The sequence below is a fragment of the Moschus berezovskii genome, chromosome 1 (genome assembly GCF_049115385.1).
Source record: "Moschus berezovskii isolate FMDL1 chromosome 1, NW_MosBer_1.0, whole genome shotgun sequence".
Taxonomy (NCBI): domain Eukaryota; kingdom Metazoa; phylum Chordata; class Mammalia; order Artiodactyla; family Moschidae; genus Moschus; species Moschus berezovskii.
This window is the reverse complement of record NC_142460.1, coordinates 79,294,181-79,315,379: the sequence shown is the minus strand read 5'-3', so window position 1 is coordinate 79,315,379 and position 21,199 is coordinate 79,294,181. Positions and strand designations below refer to the sequence as shown.

General features: G+C 40.1%; 2 protein-coding genes across 20 annotated transcripts in view; both read left to right on the top strand.

The window, feature by feature from the left end:
- Positions 1 to 4,432, top strand: part of SPICE1 (spindle and centriole associated protein 1) — a 64,878-nt gene extending 60,446 nt beyond the window's left edge. For 9 of the 13 annotated variants that reach the window (XM_055425680.2, XM_055425340.2, XM_088837031.1 and 6 more), the window contains 2 exons: positions 386 to 2,116; positions 3,136 to 4,432. In XM_055425680.2, the coding sequence (XP_055281655.2) occupies positions 386 to 439 (54 nt within the window). In that variant the 3' untranslated portion in view covers positions 440 to 2,116; positions 3,136 to 4,432. Of the gene's footprint in view, positions 1 to 385 lie in introns of all 13 variants that reach the window. The other 4 variants (XM_088837021.1, XM_088837016.1, XM_088837023.1 and 1 more) reach the window with 4 other exon arrangements.
- A 2,868-nt stretch (positions 4,433 to 7,300) lies between these two features.
- Positions 7,301 to 21,199, top strand: part of CFAP44 (cilia and flagella associated protein 44) — a 148,057-nt gene continuing 134,158 nt past the window's right edge. For 3 of the 7 annotated variants that reach the window (XM_088837006.1, XM_088837003.1, XM_088836996.1), the window contains exons 1-5: positions 7,830 to 7,877; positions 9,063 to 9,149; positions 12,073 to 12,174; positions 15,135 to 15,287; positions 15,735 to 15,894. In XM_088837006.1, the coding sequence (XP_088693132.1) occupies positions 9,140 to 9,149; positions 12,073 to 12,174; positions 15,135 to 15,287; positions 15,735 to 15,894 (425 nt within the window). In that variant the 5' untranslated portion in view covers positions 7,830 to 7,877; positions 9,063 to 9,139. Of the gene's footprint in view, positions 7,890 to 9,062; positions 9,150 to 12,072; positions 12,175 to 15,134; positions 15,288 to 15,734; positions 15,895 to 21,199 lie in introns of all 7 variants that reach the window. The other 4 variants (XM_088837000.1, XM_088837002.1, XM_055424566.2 and 1 more) reach the window with 4 other exon arrangements.

Sequence of the window (21,199 nt, the reverse complement as noted above, 5' to 3'; positions counted from 1 at the left end):
TTCTTACATCCTAAAAGGAGCTTTAATGTAAACTATTTTATATAATCTGCCCTTAATTTCTGGAATTTAATAACAGATTTAATTTACCAAGATCAAATAACTTTTTGTTATTTTAAAAAGTTGTATGTATGACTTGCATAAAATACTGGATTGATCCTTTTGGAAAAAATAGGCCTCCCAAATCAATAAGGCGATCTGTTGACCAGGGAATGTTTGGGAGTGTCTCTTTACAGAATAAAAATTGCCAGTACCGATAATTTTTAGGTACCATTCAGTAGTATAGGATAGCTTTAGTTCTTTGTACTTGGTATGAATAATTGTAAATCTTGAGTGGTCTTGTGCTCCCGATTACTTTCTAAAGCCTTTTTGCATCTTTGTTCAACAGATTGAGAAACAAAATGAAGAAGGCTGGTTTGCTCTTTCTACCCACGTGTCATAAGTGAGGTCGAGTTGCAGAGTTTATTTTCAGTAATATGTTCTTGAACTTCTACTCCCCTTTCCCTGCTCCTGCTTTCAAGTTTCTATGTTTTTCTTTCAGATAAAACTTAACAAACATCTTGTGAATTAGCACTAATGGAGCCAAGAAATAGAGCAATTATTTTAATTTCCACCTTTTCAAATAGATTTCAAAAAAAAAAACCTTGTGAATAAAATTTGACTAGAGGAAAATTAAAATTGTGTATTCTAATAAATTCAAGGGTTTTTTCAGTATTTTTATCTTTATCATCTTGATTCAGAATTTTTTTGTCTAGTATATCTTAAATGTTGTTAATTTTTTTCTGAAGAACTAAGTTGGTTTTCATGTAACTTCCAATAAAATGCCTCTGTGTGACTAAATTCTGGCTTTCAGAAAAATTTAACACCCCTTTTTTGGGGAAGTCGCTGTGTCTGTCACTTTTTCTATCAAGCAAATGTATGGTTTTAAAAAGTAAGCGTGGGAGCATTTGTTTATATTTGCTTAAGCAGGTAAGAGTGGTTATATATATTATAAAGTTCTTCAGTTCAGTTCAGTTCACTCAGTTGTGCCTGCCTCAACCCCATGGACTGTACCACACCAGGCTTCCCTGTCCATCACCAACTCGTGCGGAGCTTGCTCAAACTCATGTCCATCGAGTCAGTAATGCCATCTCATCCTCTGTTGTCACCTTCTCCTCCTGCCTTCAATCTTTCCCAGCATCAGGGTCTTTTCCAAAGAGTCAGCTCTTCACATCAGGTGGCCAAAGTACTGGAACTTCAGCTTCAGCATCAATCCTTCCAATGAACATTTTAGGATTGACTGGTTTGATCTCCTTGCAGTACAAGGGACCCTCAAGAGTCTTCTCTTCACTATAAAGTTCTTACATAGTCTTCAAATGTGAAAATGTCACATTAGTTATGGTAATGTATATTAAATTACTAACAATTGAGCTTGAATATCTCAGTACAGAAACATTGATTTATGGCTTATTTAATGTTTGGGACAGAATTGAGTACAAAACGTTGCTCGCACATTTTGCCAGCCTTTAATCTACTATACCTTCAGGGTAGATTTTTCTCAAGGTACCTGTTTGGTCTCACATATTGGTTGCTATTTTAAACTTGGGTTTTTCCTGGTCTCTGCTCCTTGGCTCTATGATAGGAATTCTCAGCCTAAGTGAGGTGCGACTGGGAAGGGGAAACACATTGAAACTACTTGCGGGAACTTTCTCAGACAGCACAGGTATCACTGATTGTATTTATGTGAAGTCATCTGTGTGCATTTGCATTATTGCAGATTCTTCCATCGGTATTGCACTTTTTAGAACTTGGTATTTAATAAATACTTTCCCTGTCTGGCATATCAAACTATTTTGGTGTTATTCCTTGTATTATTGAAATGTCAGGTTATCTGCTTGGTTTGTGAATGTATTATTTTGACATACATTGGTTTGAACTTTTTGGCCAACTCAATAATTTCTTTCATATTCTCCAACTTGTTGACTCTTTATTTTTTTCCTCCATATTCCTTTCAGCCTCTGAGATGCCTTTGCATGCCCTTTTTAAAAGCTACTTAGGGTGATTTTATGTGCAGTCAGAGTTGAGAAACAATGCAAAGAACTTTTACCAGTAGCTCACTGGCAACCTGTGGGACTGGCATGTAAGTCTTCATCCTGTTAATGTTTGTTTTTGCTGATAAAATACAAAAGTAGATTGAAAAAACTCCAGTAATAATAGATGCAGAGTAAGGAGGCTTTCTTTCTTAGGCCTTCTGAAGTAATGCTTCTCAACTTCAGATGCCCTTAGAGTCATCTGAGGACCTTCTAAAGTTCCCAATTCCCAGTCCTCACTCCAGACCAATAAAGTTAGAATCTCTGGGGGTTTGGGGTTGGGGGGAACACAAGCAGTAGTATATTAAAATCCTCCTGAGATGATTCCAGTGAATAGCCAAGTTTGGGAAACTTCATTATAAAGATATTTATTATCCCCAAATCATAAATTAGTGCATATTTGGTTTTAATTAACAGTTAAACTGCCTTTATTAGCTCCTGTTTATCAACTTTCAGAGCCAACAGCATCAGTAGATCTTGAAACATGAACCCCAGCCAGCAGCATCAGCATCACCTGGTGTACTTACTAGAAATGAAAATTTGGGGCCCCTACCCCAGACCTATTGATCAGAAACTCTGATGTCTTTTTAAATAAGCCTTTCATGTGGCTTGGTTCATGGTCAAACTTGGGAACCATGGATCTGTAGCATTGCAGACCAGTGAACTCTGCTGTGTTTGACTGTGACGTACTACTTGTATTTACTTTTAACAGTCCCCACTCAGATTACTTGTGTTTCTTGGGTTTAGATGCAAGTTTTTTGCTAACATGTCTTCTCCAGTATGCCCCAGAAAGCCAGTGGTCACTTGCTATATTTCAATAAAATTTGCAGTTCTCCAGATTACAGCTTGGGAGGAAGACTATATGTGGATAGCTAAATCCACATTTATGATATAATCATTCCTATACTATATAGCAAAACCATTTGGATTAACAGAATTTAATAATAGTTTACTGTTTGCTAAGCACCAGGCACTGTTTCAGCCACATGATTTCATGACACCATAAGAACTGGACATGACTAAGTGACTGAACAACAACAACACTATTAATATTATCCTTATTTTGCAGATGAGGAAATGTGGCTCAAGGAGGTAGGCCCTCTCTCAAGGTCACATAACTTGGGAGTGGTGGCAATCGATGGGAACCTAGGCAGTCTTTCTTCAAAACCTATGCTGTGCTGCCCTCTTCCAGTGTGTATGGTATGGAAGCACCATAATGATAAGAGCTGTTCTTTATTGATCCATTCCTGTGGCTGGTGTTGTGCTAAGCTGCAGTAGCCCCTTACCACATTTAACTGTCCCAGTTAACCTATGAATTGAGTATATTTAAATACCATCCACTCTTCTTTATAGATGAGGAAATTGAGCTCTAGAGATGGAATAAGCTACCCAATGTTAGAATGCTTATAAGAAGTAAAGCCAGGACTTGAAGCTCTTTTTTAAAACAATTATTGGACTTCTACTAACTTAAAAGAAATAACTAATATAGCATGGTGGCTAAGGGTGCAAGTGTTGGCATCAGAAAACTTGTATTCATGTGCTAACTCTGTTACTTCGGCTGTGTCCTTTGGTCAAGTTAATTTCTCCCATGGAAGTATTACCTTTCTTATAGGGATGTGAGGATTACATGAGATAAATGAATGTGAATATGCTAAGAACAGGACCTGATTCACAAGCATTCCATAATGACTGCCAGTTTTGGGGTGTTAAATGCACTAGTCCCTCTGTATTTCTAGATTTTTAAAGACATTCTATAGTGCATTTATGTTTTTCTCAATATTTGGATCGTGTTTTAAATTTAAAGATGTTTTAAGGCAGAAAGAAAACATGTTGAGCATATTTGAAAATAACTAACATTACTTTGCCAACAAATGTCCGTCTAATCAAGGCTGTGATTTTTCCAGTGGTCATGTATGGATGTGAGAGTTGGACTGTGAAGAAAGCTGAGCACCAAAGAATTGATGCTTTTGAACTGTGGTGCTGGAGAAGACTCTTGAGAGTCCCTTGGACTGCAAGGAGAGCCAACCAGTCCATTCTAAAGGAGATCAGTCCTGGGTGTTCATTGGAAGGACTAATGCTGAAGCTGAAACTCCAATACTTTGGCCACCTCATGCGAAGAGTTGACTCACTGGAAAAGACTCTGATGCTGGGAAGGATTGGGGGCAGGAGGAGACGGGGCGACAGAGAATGAGATGGCTGGATGGCATCACCGACTTGATGGACATGAGTTTGAGTGAACTCCGGGAGTTGGTGATGGACAGGGAGGCCTGGCGTGCTGTGATTCATGGGGTCGCAAAGAGTTGGACAAGACTGAGTGACTGAACTGAACATGCTGTTTATAAATAAATTTGTTATTTAGTCACTGAGTTGTGTCCAACTCTTTGCAACCCCATGGACTGTAGCCTGCCAGGCTTCTCTGTCCGTGGGATTTCCCAGGCAAGAATACCAGAGTGGGTTGCCATTTCCTTCTCCAGGTGGTCTTCTTGACCCAGGGATTGAACCCAGGTCTCCTGCCTTAGCAGGCAGATTCTTTACCACTAGCACCATTGGGAAACCCAATATTACCAATAAATGCATAATACACAGTTTTTGGAAAATCATTGTGTTACATGAAAGAAACCAATAGGATATTATATAGCTATTTATTAATGAGAAATAATTTATATACAATAAAATACATCCATATATATGTTTAAAGACAATTCATTGACTTTGGCAGTTGTATATACACACAGCACTATCAGCACAATTAAGACCATTTCCTTCATCTCCAGAAGAGCCTTCTGTCTCTCTGCAGTGCATCTCTCCCTTTGCTCCAGCTTTAGGCAACCACTGATCTGCTTTTGATCATCATAGATCTGTTTGCATTTTATATAAATGAAGTCACACACACTGTAACATTTTTTCCCTGGCTTCTTTCACTCATCCTAATTGAGATTTATCCATGTTGTGTGTATCAGTTTCTTCCCTTTTTACTTCTGAGTAGTATTCCACTGTGAGATAAAAGAGGAGGAGACTGAGAGGCTGCACCTCTAGAGCCATTGGGGGCTGCTGCAGAGGCTGGTGACCCTGGCTGGAGAGCACAGTGGAGCGTTCCAGGCTTCCCCTGGAACTATCTCCAAGGACCAGAATCAACCGCAACTTCTCAGGTTACCTGGGAAGCTGAGAAGGGGCAAGGTCAGGGCACCAGCAGAGGAGAGAGAGTTTAGCTGGCCATACTGAAGAAGGGAGAGATCATCACGGACTACAAGATCATGGCAGCAGCAACCGCCTGGATCCTGGTACAGTAAAAATATTTCCAGCAACCGTAAGTGACCTTGGATGAGAGCTCTCAGGGTGCGCCTAGAGCAATGCTCTAGGGGCCTTGGATTATCCTGTAGAAGAGATCATTTTTGTTGTTTTCTCACATTACATTGTGAATGGAGGACTTCCAGGTAGGATAACCAAGATTTTTCCAAGACAATGTACTGTGTAGGTAGAGGTATCGCTGTCTCACTCATTGAGCATTATGGATCCAGAATCTAGGGATTATTGGTGGTTTAAGAACCTCAAAATGTTTCAAACTTGGTTAAATTTAATATTCAGTTAAATTTCTAGAAAATGTAACAGTATGCCAACTAATAAACTGCTGCAACTCAACTTTTACTCTCCACATGGTGATAAAACAACAAAAATCCTTTCTCCTACAGTAGACAGAGTATGCAAGGAACCAAAGCATTAAATACATGAATGTGTCTGAAACAAGGGAACATCTCAAAATATTTGACATATCATAGCTGAGGACATGAAAATAAAAAAATGTCAAGGAAGGACTTAAAAGACATAAAAGAACCTGTTCTCAAGAGTTCCGGGGCCTAGTCTCAGTTTTCTTGGAGTGATTTTTAAGTGTTAAGTACGTTTTTGGGGGGCATCACTACACAAGAGTTGTAAGTATAATGCTAGAGTTCTTAGGTTTTTAGATCCTTAAAAAATGAATATTATATAATGTAAAAGTACTACAAAACTAGGAATTTATAAGCAAGATGAAAAGCCAGAGATAAGAAAGAAATGGAGACAAAGGAAAAAAAATGAGATTACATGTAATTGACAGGCTATTCAACAAAGGTTTTAGTGTCTTCCTCCAGATAAAAGGCCTAATATCAACAACAGTGAAAGATAATTACCAAAAGGGTTTTTCTTTTCTTTCCACCTAAATTCCAAAAACTAAATGTTAAGTGTCTGATCACAAGTGTTAGTTTGTGAAAAGTAAGACCAGAGTTGGAGAAGGCAATGGCAAGCCACTCCAGTATTCTTGCCTAGAAAATCCCATGGATGGAGGAGCCTGGTAGGCTGCAGTCTGTGGGGTCGCTAAGGGTCGGACACGACTGAGCGACTTCACTTTCACTTTTAACTTTCACGCATTGGAGAAGGAAATGGCAGCCCACTCCAGTGTTCTTGCCTGGAGAATCCCAGGGACGGGGGAGCCTGGTGGGCTTCCATCTATGGGGTCACACAGAGTCAGACATGACTGAAGTGACTTAGCAGCAGCAGTATTCCACTGTATATGTACCCATTCACCTGTCAATAGCCATTTTGGTGCTTTCCAATTTTTTTGCTGTTGTGAATATGACTGCTATGAATATTCATATATAAGGCTTTGTATGACACCAATTTTTTATTCTCTTGGAAAAATACCTTAGACGTGGAATGACTTGGTAAATTTAACTTTTAAAGAAACTACCAGTTGGTGTGTCTGAAGTGGTTGTGTTACCTTTCATTTCAACAGCAGTATATGAGAATTCCATTTGTTCCACATCCATCCACATTTGGTACTGGCGATTTTTAAACTTTTACCCATCCCAGTATGAAATGTGTGCATAGTGGTGTGCAACTCTCTAGAACCTACTCTATGCATCTTTCCATGTGTTTATTGACTGTTTATATATCTGATGTGAAGTATTCGAAGTCCTTTGCCATTTAAAATTTTAGGTGGTTTTTTTCTTATTGAATTATGAGTTTGTTTGTTTTTTAAATTCTGGATGCAAAGTTCTTTGTCACATATTGCGAGGTTGCAGCCATTTAAAAACAATGTTTTGTAACCAGTAACATTAGTTGCTGCTGCTGCTGCTGCTGAGTCACCTCAGTCGTGTCCGACTCTGTGTGACCCCATAGACGGCAGCCCACCAGGCTCCCCCGTCCCTGGGATTCTCCAGGCAAGAACACTGGAGTGGGTTGCCATTTCCTTCTCCAGGTGCTTAAAAATAATAATGATCTCTGGCTGTGCCACAGAGCAGTTGGGAGAGCAAACTGCTAAACTGAGAAATCTGTCAACCCAAGTCTTTATTTTGTGCACTTACAGTCCTGCAACCAAAGAGCCCACAGCATAAAATATTACTCCTAAAGACCAACAGAGATAACATAGTATAAAATAAATATAACAAAAATGTCTCTGTGACATACATCTTTGCTGATGATAATCTGTGATCAGGGAAGCTTTGAGCCATTTTGTATTATTGGGCATATCTTTCAAAGTGTTCAAGTTACCAATAAAGCATTCTTAGGATAATAATCAAAAGCTAGACATACATATTAAACTGGGATGATAAAACTGGTAGGATGCTGGGCTTTCTGTTTGGCTTTGATACTGCATCCTGGGCCACGAAATGGGCGGGGCCAGAGGGCGAAAGAGATTGAGCTGACCCAGAAAGTCACCTCCGGCAGCGCATGCGCCGGCAGTCTCCTCTCGTCTGGAAGGTGTGTTGGCGTTGCTGTGGTAACCGCTGTAAACGGAGAACTGGGACTGATGCTGTGACTGCGAAAGCCGAGCGCTCGGTAAGCCTGGCAGTTCCCACAACCTACCCCTCAAATCTGTTAGTGAGTCAGGGAGCAGTGAGCTCTATTTGGACTTCTCTTAAACTGAACTAACGTTTTCCGGACTTCGTTGAAACATATTCCTTATCCTGTCTTTGGATCGGTTCGCTAAACATTTGAAATGACAGCATTCGCAGGAATGGGGTTCCACACTGTAGATACAAAGTGGACACGGTTCCTGCCTGCAACGAGCTCATAATCTAGCAAGGGAGGAAGGCAGAGGACAGCTGGAGTCTGAGTTAGACCGGGCTGAGCCCAAAGCTGGGGAGGTGGGGTGGTTGGTGGGAAAGTGCCTGGGTTCTCAGTCAACAAGATCCCCCATCCCACACTAAGCCGTGTGACACTTGGCAGGCTGACCTTCTGCACTTTAGTTTCCTCATCTAGGCAGGGAAGGTGGTGGTGCTTACTTCATGGGGTTCCGGTTACAATTAAATAGGATACTACAGGTCAAGTATGTAGCACATGCAAGACACAGTAGGATATAGTAGCATACAAGCTGGCAGCATGTCCAGGCAACTGCTGAGTTGTCCCAGTTGGCTACTGACTAAAACTTTCGGGAAGGAGGAGGGGCTGAGGAGGGTTCAGGAAGGGGGAAGGTGATGGGAGATGAATTGCAGACTACAGTGAAGACCTTTGTGCCACACCAAGGAATCTAAGTTCTTATTCTGTGGCAATGAGGAACCACAAGGTTTTAAACAAGAAGAGTGGCACACTAAAAGCTGTTTTAGAAATATAAGAGGCAGTGTAGAAATGGACCAGAGAAGGGAGAGAATGAGGCTGTGGTAATGGTAGAGGTGAGACAGGGTGGGGACCAGAAGTAGGATGCTGACGGTAGGACTAGAAGGCAGAGAATGGATACAAAAGGCATAACTGGACACTGGGCAACAGGACTTGGAAGTCAACTCCATGAATTGGGTGAGAGGAAAGGATTCAAAGAGTAACTGCTCTGCTTTCTCATCTGTAAAATGTACCTAACTCATGGAGTTTTGAGAAATACATGAAACAGTGAACAGTATGGGTAAAATCCTCAGAACTGTGCTTGACACATGGCGAACATTGAAAAACAAAACAAAATCACGAGCTATTATTCTCTCCACAGTTGATTTCACACTGTAAAGTAAAAACTGAGTGTCTGTTTTTATGCAGGAATCTATGACTCTCAACGTGAGCGGCTCTGGCACACTGAGTTTGTGAGAGTGGGGACCGACTCTGGAATCTAGGAAATGAATCTGAGTAATGTCACCTTGGGGAGCTCTCTGTCCGGCTTCCAGCCAACCTCCTTCTAGCGACACTACTCTTCATCACTGTATACTATAATTTTCTTTTTTCTTTATACTTCTTCAGGATTGACTCGGAACTTCACAGTCTACCTAGTGAGTTGGTTAACAGGATTAGCCATAGGCTGGAACAGTGAGTGTGAGTCTAATGAAAATAGATGTAAGATAGTTCTACAAATAGACTCCCAAATCTAAATCTACAAATAAAGCTAGTTTAGTTGTATAAGATAGGACATGGTTAGGGACACACAAATAAGGTTTAGTGATTCTAGTTGGCCACAAATGGATTATGAAGAGTTGGTATATAATGAGCCTGCTCACCCCACCCTTGCAGATAACGTAATATTAGGCTATCTTGAAAAAACACAATGTTGCTAACCAGTAAAGTGGTGGTTCATATCTTCTGAAAAGTGTCCAGATCCTTCAAAGTACATATAAAATTGGGAAGGGTATATGATGCACTGGGAATTAATTTCTTGATCTGTCCAGATGCTGAAAAAAAACATGTTAGTGAGGAATAGTTTAAAGGATTGAGATGCTTTAGCTGGGAAAAGAGGATCTGGGGAGGAAAGTAAACCAGCTACAATTATTTGAATGGCTATAGTAAACAGAAAAACTTGTCCTCTGTGTTCCCAGAAGAATAAGGGCCAAATAGATCTAACCTGCAGAAAGGGAGATTTTGTATAATATACAATGAGCTTACTAAGAAATAGAAAGTACTCATTAACAGAATGTGCTCACTCTCTTGATATGTTTAAATTGAAGCTGGTGTCTCTTGGTGTGTTCTTTCATTTGTTCCTTTATTCAGGAAGTGATACATTTATCCCTATTTTATATAGTGAGTGTCAGGCACTGTTCTTTGAAAACTTTACTGTATTAACTCGTTGAGCTCTCAGAACAACCTTGTGAAGTAGGTATTGCACTTTATAGCTGAGAAGGCACGGAGAGGTTAAATACTTATTCAACATCTCACAACTAGTAACAGGAAGAGCCTAGACTGCTTTTCTAGTGATGCTGGGCTTGAGCTGTAGATGTGTGACATATTGGGTGAGAGGTTGGGCCAGATTAAACCTCTTTCAACTGTCAAGATTGTATGGTCATATTTATTGAGCCCTCGCTGTATTAAAAAGAATGTGTAGTAATTATACATTCCCATTTTCCAGTACCAAACAAGGAGTTTGCTCTAAACTACTGATCTTTACCTCTTGTTCCTATTCTCTGGCTGCCCAAAAGAATTACATAGGGAATGAGACCGTAAGAATGGTATGTTGTGAAACATTTTCCAAGTGATTGTAAAGTGCAGCCAGAGTTGAGAACTGTGGGTATAAAAGATCTCATTTAATACTTACAGTGATTCTGCCAGACAACCTTATCATCCCCATTTTACGTATAAAAGGACTAACAGGTTAAGGGATGTTAGGAGCTTGGCCCTTGACCAAGCTAACCTTTTTTTCTTGGCCAAGCAAGTCTCTCTGGCATCAAAGCCTCACCAAGTTACAACTTCCCAATTCCTTCATTCTAAAAGAATTAAAATGAACAAAAAATCAAGAGAGGGTGTCATTATTATGTTAGTGCCAGAAAACAGATGGATTAAAGTCTATGTTCAGAAGATGAAGGTAGGTGGTATTCATCCTACCCTCTCATGCACTGATCATGTAGGGTAGATCATAGCTGCTTTGGGGATATAGTCTTTCTTTGGAGATCAGAATGGTATAATAATACAGTAGTTCAGTTAATTTTCAGAGTAGCCTTATAAGAAGTTTTCTCTACATTCCCATTTTACAGCTGAGGAATTGATGTAAAGTTTTATTAGCTAGTTATGTGGCAAAACTTGGATTCAAACCTGAATCTAACCACAGATCTGATCCAGATAGAACTTCTACTCTGCCTGCCAGCCATGCCATAGAAGAATGCTGAGGAAACTGGCAATGTTTAGTTCAGGGAAAGGAAGACTTAGAAGAAAGATATAGGAGGTGTGCTCACCTACAAGAGCTGCAATAGAGAGAGAGGACACAGAAAACTTCTCATGTCATTCCCCTCCTTAAAGACCTTCAGTGGCATTCAATTGCCATAGAAATAAGCTCCAAACTCCTTAGCAAAACTTAGAGACAATTATATAATCTGCTGCCTGCCTCCTTTTCAGTGTCCATTTTACTCTCCTATCTAGCCCATAGCCTGCTTTCAGCCCTTCACAGACACAAACATCTCTCTGAAGCTCCCTCACTTCCCACTTCATGCCTGGCCAGCCTCTTCTAATCTCCCATCTCAGATGCCTCTTTACTAACTCCAGACATGGTTTCATCTTCTTGCTATATGTGCCCACAGCACCCTAACTTTTGTAAAACTCATTACATTTTAATTGCTTGTTTAATACCTGTCTTTCTAAACAAGCTCCACTAAGTTAAGGGTTGTATCTTTCTAGTTCAGTACTGTAATTTAGTGCCTAACATAAGACTTGATACAGAGAATATGTCCTCAACAAATATTTAAATACTGAAATTGATTAGCAACACCAGGGGAATTTGATGATGGGAAGAGGAAGCAGAGGGGATGAACCCGAGGCAGGATGGCAGAGGTTTAATTTTAATGGTGGAGCATTTAGGGAATGATGATGGGCTTGACCTCTGGAAAACCAGAGGGCTTCATGGTGACAAGTTTGCCTGAGGAAGGGAGTATCTGACTCTATTTTGCCACTCTGCAGAGGTCTCTGATGGTAGTTGTGGCCTCCCGCTGGTAAAGTCATTTCTGATATTGTGTAAACATACGATTGTCAACACATATGGTGTTTGGTGCTTGTGGAATTCACTGAGGGGAAAAAAAAAATCTGATTTCTATTTTATAGCTCTTTCCCTGTCTCTGTCTCAATTTTATGCTTACAGAGAAAATGAAGGAACCAGATGATCAGGATACTGATGAGGGGAAATCAGATAGATCAAAGAGTGACAGAAGGCAGTCTCATTCCTCTAGATCTCCGTCAAGAAGTAAGTAAAGATTATAGTATACACTTAGGGTCTTTATTATTAAATTTAGGTAAAATAATTTTTAAAGAATGCATATCTAAGTTTATATGACAGAAGTTTACTTGTTTAATTCCCTTACTAAACTCTTAAGTTCTTTAGGGCGCAGATTCTGTGTTTTAATAATCTTATCTCTAGCTCCTAAAGAACAGAGAAGCTACTATCATCTCTATACTGATAATGACCCATCTTTGCATCTGGTCTGCCTCCTTCCTGTCAGGTCTACAAGGTCTTTAATGGGCCCCTCTCCACAGTGTAGTGGAAAGAGAATTGGACTTCAGTTTTGAGTCCTGGGTCTTAGAGATGCTTGATCTTAGATGCATTATTTCAGCTTTCTGCACCTCAATTTTCCTACCCACAAAATGACCATTGTGAGCTGTCTGAGAATTAAATTGGATACCATACGTGGAAGAATATCACATGTAGATAGAGGGGAAAGTGAAGAATTTTGTAATAGGATTTTTAAAAGACTGCCAGTTCTTTCTGACTGGGCATCATGGTATGAGGTAGCTTAGTGGAATCTTGACTTTTTTTAGTTTCTAGTCCTAAGTCTAGCTTCAGAAATACAATTTTTACTCTTCACCTAGAGGAGATCAGGTCCTGGGAAATCGATTTACTTATAAATTGTACATTAAATTCTTTCAGTTTATCTGAGGCTTTATCTGGCCAATCCATGATTTCTCCATATTATGTTTTATTTTGGGTGTTTATCTCCTCTTGCTTGGACTTTTGTAACAAGGATCTCTACTCAAGTCATCCTGTCCATACCTCCACTAGAGTTATCCTCCCCAAATATCACTCTCCTCAAAAAACTTCAGTTTGCATCTCTTTTGTTTTTCCATTTACACTTTTCTGTGCTTCCTGCATTTATGACAGAAGATTGTCTACTTTATAGTTTCCAGTCCTTTGCAGCCTTTTCCTGGATGGATGGATTTAATGATAATGACCCTTTGTCCAGCACTGCCTGTTAGTTTTTTCTTTCCAAGCTCCACTTTTCCTATCAGTGTCACAGCCCTTCAACTAGGCTCAGAATATTCATTTTTAGAAAAATGGTTTACTCCCCTTCACCTGTATTCACTCCCAATTCCATTATCTTAGCTGGCAGCCTTAATTCATTTCATGGCAGCTTGGGTATCAGACTTTTAATATTGTAATCTAGAAACAGGGAAATAATATTTGATTGTGATAGTCACATGTAAGAGCTAAGCTACCTGTTCAATGGTATTATTGGGGAATAGTTACCCAAGGGTCCCTCTTGGGGCAATTCAAGAAATAGGGCCACATTTAGGTGTCCAGGATTATTTTCTTTCCATCCAAATGCATGAATCCTATAGAACCCTGTCCTGTTGTCTTGTTAATTGGCTTGGCCCAGCTTACTAACCCCATTCACATTAGCCTTGGGTCTTGTTTCTCACCTTTTACCTTCATCTCAGCTAGATCTTGGCTCAGATAGTAAAGAATCTGCCTGTGGGTTCGATCCCTGGGTTGGGAAGATCCCCTGGAGAAGGGAATGGCTACCCATTCCAGTAGTCTTGCCTGGAGGATCTCATAGACAGAGGAGCCTGGCGAGCTACAGTCCATGGGGTCACAGCGTCAGACACGACTGAGGGCTAACACTTTCACTTCCGCAGCTAGATCTACTAGGTGGTTCCACTTATTTCTAGCACGCTTACCACTTCTGCCTTGTTGTTCTGAAACTTTCCCTGGTCCTTTCACCTACTTGACATGGTATATTTGAACCACACTCATGTTTGGACTTGATCTGAACGTCAGCTTAGACCTGTTAGTAGGTCTGTTTTACTCCCATTCCAATTCTCTTTCTCTTCTAGCTTGTTCTAAAAAGAATAATCTGACTTATTCCTGGGGTATCATTCAGAGATAAGTAGTCATTCCCAGAGAAGTTTATTCTTGTCTGTGCTTAGTCGCTGAGTCAGCTGTATTTATCTTTGACATAAAAGTGAAGTGAAAGTTGCTCAGTCATATCTGACTCTTCAACCCCATGGACTATATACAATTCTCCAGGCCAGAATACTGGACTGGGTAGCTGTTCCCTTCTCCAGGGGATCTTCCCAATCCAGGGATTGAACCCAGGTCTCCCACACTGCAGGCAGATTCTTTACCAGCTGATCCACTAGGGAAGCCCTTAAAAGGTCCCATATAAATAATAGGTTGGTCAAATCAAATTAAATTGAAAAAATGATAGCAGAGTACTAGTTGATCTTTTTTTCTTTACCTTTTACTTTCTTATAAGTCTGTTTTGATAGGAAATAGACTGGTAATGAAGTGAAAATGGAGATTAACTCACAGGAGACACTTGAAACAATTTTTGTAAAGCTACAAGAGTGACCAAATAAAGCAATTTTTGTAGGAATTTTTGAGTTTAAAATTCATTCAATTTAGAGTACAAACGAATTGGACTTATTAGCTTCTTTGAAAATAAGAAAATGTTTAATTCAAATTTCAGTTCAGTTCAGTTCAGTTCAGTCGCTCAGTCGTGTCCGACTCTCCCCGACCCCATGAATCACAGCACGCCAGGCCTCCCTGTCCATCACCAACTCCCGGAGTTCACTCAAACTCATGTCCACAGAGGCAGTGATGCCATCCAGCCATCTCATTCTCCGTCGTCCCCTTCTCCTCCCGCCCCCAACCTTTCCCAGCATCAGAGTCTTTTCCAGTGAGTCAACTCATCGCATGAGGTGGCCAAAGTATTGCAGTTTCAGCTTTAGCATCAGTCCCTCCAATGAACATCCAGGATCGATCTCCTCTAGAATGGACTGGTTGGATCTCCTTGCAGTATAAGGGACTCTCAAGAGTCTTCTCCAACACCACAGTTCAAAAGCATCGATTCTTCGGCGGTCAGCCTTCTTCACAGTCCAACTCTCAATTCAAATTTAGAAATTATTAAAACAATTTATTTTTAATAGCTGCTATGAAAGAGGATCACAAGTCTATTGATATCACAGGTGAAGCATTTACTGAAGGGGAAGAATCATATCTAGAGGACGATGAATCATACGTGGAACATTTGGAAGGAAGTTCAAGTTCATTTCAAGATGATTATGCAGAAAGCTTTGGAGGTAATTATTATTAGTTTTCTATCAGTGATTGTCCCTGTTTTAACTTAACAGTTGTAAATCCATAAAAGAAATGTTTGCAAGGTATGTGGGGGGTGATAAAAGAAAGAACATAAAGCATAGTCTGATAGGGTGGTTTAGCAGCTCTGGAGCTGTATATTTCATTTCTGAGAATCACATACTCATACTGGATTTTTCTGGGCAGTGGGATGGTATAAGGAGCAATCAACCCTACATTAGTGAGAATAACTCTTCCTCGGAACTGATCATGTGCTGTCTTTTGAGACTGCTGTAACCAAGGGCTCACTTGTGGTGTATCCTGTGTTCAGGCCAGAAGTAGTAGTTACTGCTAGAGTATTATGGGCTAGATACATTCTTCTTGTCTTCATGAAATATGATATTAGGATTGATCAGACACTCTCCTTAGTTAAAATATTTTTAACTTTCTAGAATCTCGGTATGTGGAAACTCCTGCTCCAGATGCAGAGGAGGAAGAGGAGGAGGTCAAGAAGAAAATATCAGAAAACTTCTTCTACGATTATATGGAGCTTGTCTCAATGCCTTTTGTGACTCCAGATTCAAACATACCGCTGGATCTTCTTACACTTGTGTATCCACTCCAGTCTTGGATAACTTTGGAATTTTAGCTTTTTAGGTCAGGGGTTGGCAAACTATAGCCATGGTCTTAATTTAGACTAAGTTTTTGTTAGAAGCCAAATAACCATAAAAAGAAATAATGCTTTTCTGGCTGTCATTTCAGGAGATCTGATGTGAAGGAAACTAGGAGGATTTTTGTCCCCATTTATCTCTACCAGCTTGGTACCCTTTTTCAGTGCCTGTCAAGTGAAAATCATTGATCTCTCCCTTCTTAAAACACTAACATGGCCATTGTCAGGCCTTAGTACTTTCACATTATTTATCAGATAAGTTATAGAGAAGATAACCCTGAGGAGGAAGCAGGGAACAAAAGTATAGGTTTTAATAGGAGAATAAGAGTCTATAGAGAAATGTAAAAGTAGGATAATGAATAAGGGGACTTGGGGTTTGCTATCACTTTATGATGTAGGTTTGTAAGGCACTGGTTTGAAGACAATTTCCATTAAGGCCTTTGTTTAGCAGTTTAGTATGCTTACCTTCCAAAGGGCAGTGTTTCTGACCAGATGGCCTAAACACTGAGGTCTAGGCCCTTTATAAAAGGGGTGCTTATAGAGGTAGGGCAGTGTACTTCCTGACTCAGTTTTTCTTTTTATTTAAAAATTGAACAGATTATTATTTTAACTTCCAACTCTGTTTCTCTAATCCTAGATATAACTAAAACTAATTCACCCTGAAACTTGTAACCTGGAGTTTTCTCTCTCGAGGGCCTTTAAAAAAAAAAATCTGTAGATTTCGGACAAGTTACCAATGAAAGTTATGCTGTTGGCCTTTTAGCCTATTTTTTCAAATGAGGTGGTTTATTAGTCATCTGGAAGCTTCTCCTGACATGCACATGCTCATATAGCTTCCTGGACCTACTGGCGCTATTTCCATGAGGACGGGGCCTTGGGCATAGGTACTCTGAAAAACTTCTCAGGTAATTTTCATTGTGCTGCTTTCTCCTGCCTGTCAACACTAGGGACTTGCTGCTTCAGAATACAAGGATCTCTGTTTTAGAGAGAGACGCTGAGTTTATAAATCAGGGAGTCAGAGAGATCTTGACTTTTGACTCAGTGCATGAATCCTTTCTACTCATGCTGGATGAGTGAATGTATAAGCTTTGGGCTTGTCTTGATCACTTTCAAAACCAGGGCAGTCACAAAGCAGATGATCCCATTTTTGAGTAGTTTCCATTATTAGAGAGCTCTTCCAGATCTTGAATCAAAATATGCCTTTATGAATGTCCTACATTAGACTTTGTCCTACTCTCTGGAGATGGAACAAATAATCTGTTTCTTGTGAGAAGCTCCAAGAATTCAGCTGCCATGTGTTCCCCAGGTAGTTTTAAAATCCTTTATACATATCAGGTCTCGGAGAAGGCAATGGCAAGCCACTCCAGTACTCTTGCCTAGAAAATCACATGGACAGAGGAGCCTGGTGGGCTGCAGTCCATGGGGTCACTACTAGTTGGACACAACTGAGCGACTTCACTTTCACTTTTCACTTTCACACATTGGAGAAGGAAATGGCAACCCCCTCCAGTGTTCTTGCCTGGAGAATCCCAGGGACGGCAGAGCCTGGTCGACTGCCGTCTATGGGGTTGCACAGAGTCGGACACGACTGAAGCGACTTAGCAGCATACATATCAGGTCTAACATTTGTGTCTTCTAAATCAATCAATAAATGTGTAATTTATAAAGTATCACCTAAACCACAGCATAATTTGTAAAAGACACTAAACAGAACTTAAGATAGTGTTTAAACACCATTTTATTTATTTATTTTTTTAGGGTTGTGATTAATTTAATTTTCTTTTCTTTTTTTAAATTTTAATTGGAGGCTAATTACTTAACAATATTGTATTGGTTTTGCCACACATTGACATCAATCCACCCCGGGTGCACATGTGTACCCCATCTTGAACCCCCCTCCCACCTAAACACCATTTTAAAGTGGAGGTCCTAGGTGGCTATGGACGGACAGTGAAGTCCCTAGGCCTTTGGTAAGAACTTAAGAAAAGATGCCAGAAGAAAGGATAAAGTAAAACACAAGGGAGTTAGAGATGTATCAGAACGCATTTTTACATTTTCTGCTTATGGACTGCCTTGTCTTCTGGGTTTAAAAGGGGGAGTTCAGACTCTAGCTATGCACTCATTCATTTATTCATTTAGCATAACAGGGTCAAGACTCTGGTGGGCATTCCAGGAAACAGATAAATGAGAAGCAGTCTCTGCCCTCAAGCAGGTTGTGATTGATTTAGAAAGAGAATGTCTAGGAAGATACAGTCTTACCCACTCTGCATTTGAAAGGGCTCTCAATCAATGCAGCTGCAAGGCAGAAAGAGTTTCCCCCTTGAAATCAGAGATGATAATATTAGATTAATGAGCATGTCTCTGATTTCCTACTATCATCCAAATAGTGAGGGGATTGTACCTCATTTCTCTCTTCATAGTTACAGATGTACCTCTAGCCCTCTAGAGTGTTACACTGGTATCTGGGAAAAGGGAAAAGAGCGGGAATAGAAGGAAAGGTGAGAGCAGTGATTAAGGAGAGGGAAAAGGAGGGTAGGCAGAACTTCCTGCCCCATACCAGGCTCTGTCAAGGCTGTATATTGTCACCCTGCTTATTTAACTTATATGCAGAGTGAGTGCAAGTGTGCTAAGTTGCTTCAGTCATGTCTGACTCTTTGTGACCCTGTGGACTGTAGACTGCCAGGCTCCTCTGTCCATGGGATTCTCCAAGCAAGAATACTGGAGTGGATTGCTGTGCCCTCCTCCAGGGGATCTTTCTGACCCAGGGATCGAACCAGCATCTCTTGTGTCTCCTGCATTGGCAGGCGGGTTCTTTACCACTAGCACCACCTGGAAAGCCCTATATGGAGAGTGAAAGTGAAAGTCACTCAGTCATGTCTGACTTTCTGCAACCCCATGAACTATACCGTCCATGGAATTCTCCAGGCCAGAATACTGGAGTGGGTAGCCTTTCCCTACTCCAGGGGATCTTCCCAACCCAGGGATCGAACCCAGGTCTTCCGCACTGCAGGTGGATTCTTTACCAGCTGAACCACAAGGGAAGCCCATGTGCAGAGTACATCATGTGAAATGCCAGGCTGGATGAAGCACAAGCTGGAATCAAGATTGCTGGGAGAAATGTCAACAACCACAGACATACAGATGATACCATTCTAATGACAGAAAGTGAAGAGGAACTAAAGAACCTCTTAATGAGGGTGAAAAGAGAAGAGTGAAAAAGCTGGCTTAAAGCTCAACATTCAGAAAACTAAATTATGGCATCCAGTTCCATCACTTCATGGCAAATAGATGGGGAAAAACTGGATACAGTGACAGACTTTATATTCTTGGGCTCCAGAATCACTGCAGAAGGTGACTGCAGCCATGAAATTAAAAGACACTTACTCCTTGGAAGAAAAGCTATGACAAACCTAGATAGCATATTAAAAAGCAGAAACATCGCTTTTCCGACAAAAGTCCATATAGTCAGAACTATGGTTTTTCCAGTAGTCATGTATGGATGTGAGAGTCGAACCATAAAGAAAGCTGAGTGCCGAAGAATTGATGCTTTTGAGCTGTGCTGCTGGAGAATGTTCTTGAGAGTCCCTTGGGCTCCAAGGAGATGAAACTAGTCAATCCTGAAGGAAATCAGTCCTGAATATTCATTAGAAGGACTGATGCTGAAGTTGAAGCTCCAATACTTTGGCCACATGCGAATAATTGACTCATTGGAAAAGACCCTGATGCTGGGAAAGATTGAAGGTGAGAGGAGAAGGGGACGACAGAGGATGAGATGGTTGGATGGCATCACCGACTCAATGGACATGAGTTTGAGCAAACTCTGGGAGATGGTGAAGGACTGGGAAGCCTGGCGTGCTGCAGTCCATGGGGTCACAAAGAGTTGGACACGACTGAGTTAACAATAACAAAAACCAGGCTCTGTAAAGATAAGGGCTATAGATTCTATTCTCTATTTGTGAGGCAGCCCCAGGAATTCTCCATAAGGTGAGAATAGCTTCATCCAGATCTTAGATCACATATTCATTTGCATTTCTACATAAGATTCAATTTTAGGCACTTGTGTCTTTAAATTTATAAAATTCCTTTTTCTTGCACAAATGCCCCTGAAATGATTCTCTCTGCTTTTCAATTTAACTATTAGGCAATGAGACAGGTATAGTTATTTGTTGTCGGTTATAATTTATACTTCATAATTCAAATTGTATTAGTTAAATTTTGATCATTTTTTAACATCCTACAGATCCTCTTGTTAAAATCTCTGTATAATTTTTTTTTCTCTAAGTATTTACTAACAAATAAGAGGAATCCTCTAAAATCAGATTAAAAAGAAAACCATGGGCTCAAAAAATAGATACTTGTCCTGTGAACCTTCAACTTTTGTGTTCAGCAATGAATTCTTGGAAAATAAGAATCTATCTACTTAAGTTACACTATGTAATATATTTCTTTGCAAACTATAATTTTTCAATAGATTGATCTCATTTAATTATTATAGTCATATTTTAGGTTGTATTAATTTGAGCTTGAGTATAGTAACAATGTACATTTGAAAATAGTTTACAGCTCAATTTTTTAAACCTATTTTGAAGTAATGAAGTTACACTCTATAGCATAAATGCACACACATTCATCTATATACCTGTGTATACTAGTGATCCTAGAAAGGAAATGTTAGCCTATTTATGTACTTATGTACTATACATTATTTAGTCAATTTTCATAATTTTTCATATTATTGAATTTAAGTTATAGTCAAGATATTAAGAAGAGATGGCAAGAATACACAGAAGAACTGTACAAAAAAGATCTTCACCACCCAGATAATCACAATGGTGTGATCACTCACCTAGAGCCAGACATCCTGGAATGTGAAGTCAAGTGGGCCTTAGAAAGCATCACTATGAACAAAGCTAGTGGATGTGATGGAATTCCAGTTGAGCTATTTCAAATCCTGAAAGATGATGCTGCACTCAATATGCCAGCAAATTTGGAAAACTCAGCAGTGGCCACAGGACTGGAAAAGGTCAGTCTTCCTTCCAATCCCAAAGAAAGACAATGCCAAAGAATGCTCAAACTACTGCACAATTGCACTCATCTCACACGCTAGTAAAGTCATGCTCAAAATTCTCCAAGCCAGGCTTCAGCAATACGTGAACCATGAACTTCCAGATGTTCAAGCTGGTTTTAGAAAAGGCAGAGGAACCAGAGATCAAATTGCCAACATCCGCTGGATCATGGAGAAAGCAA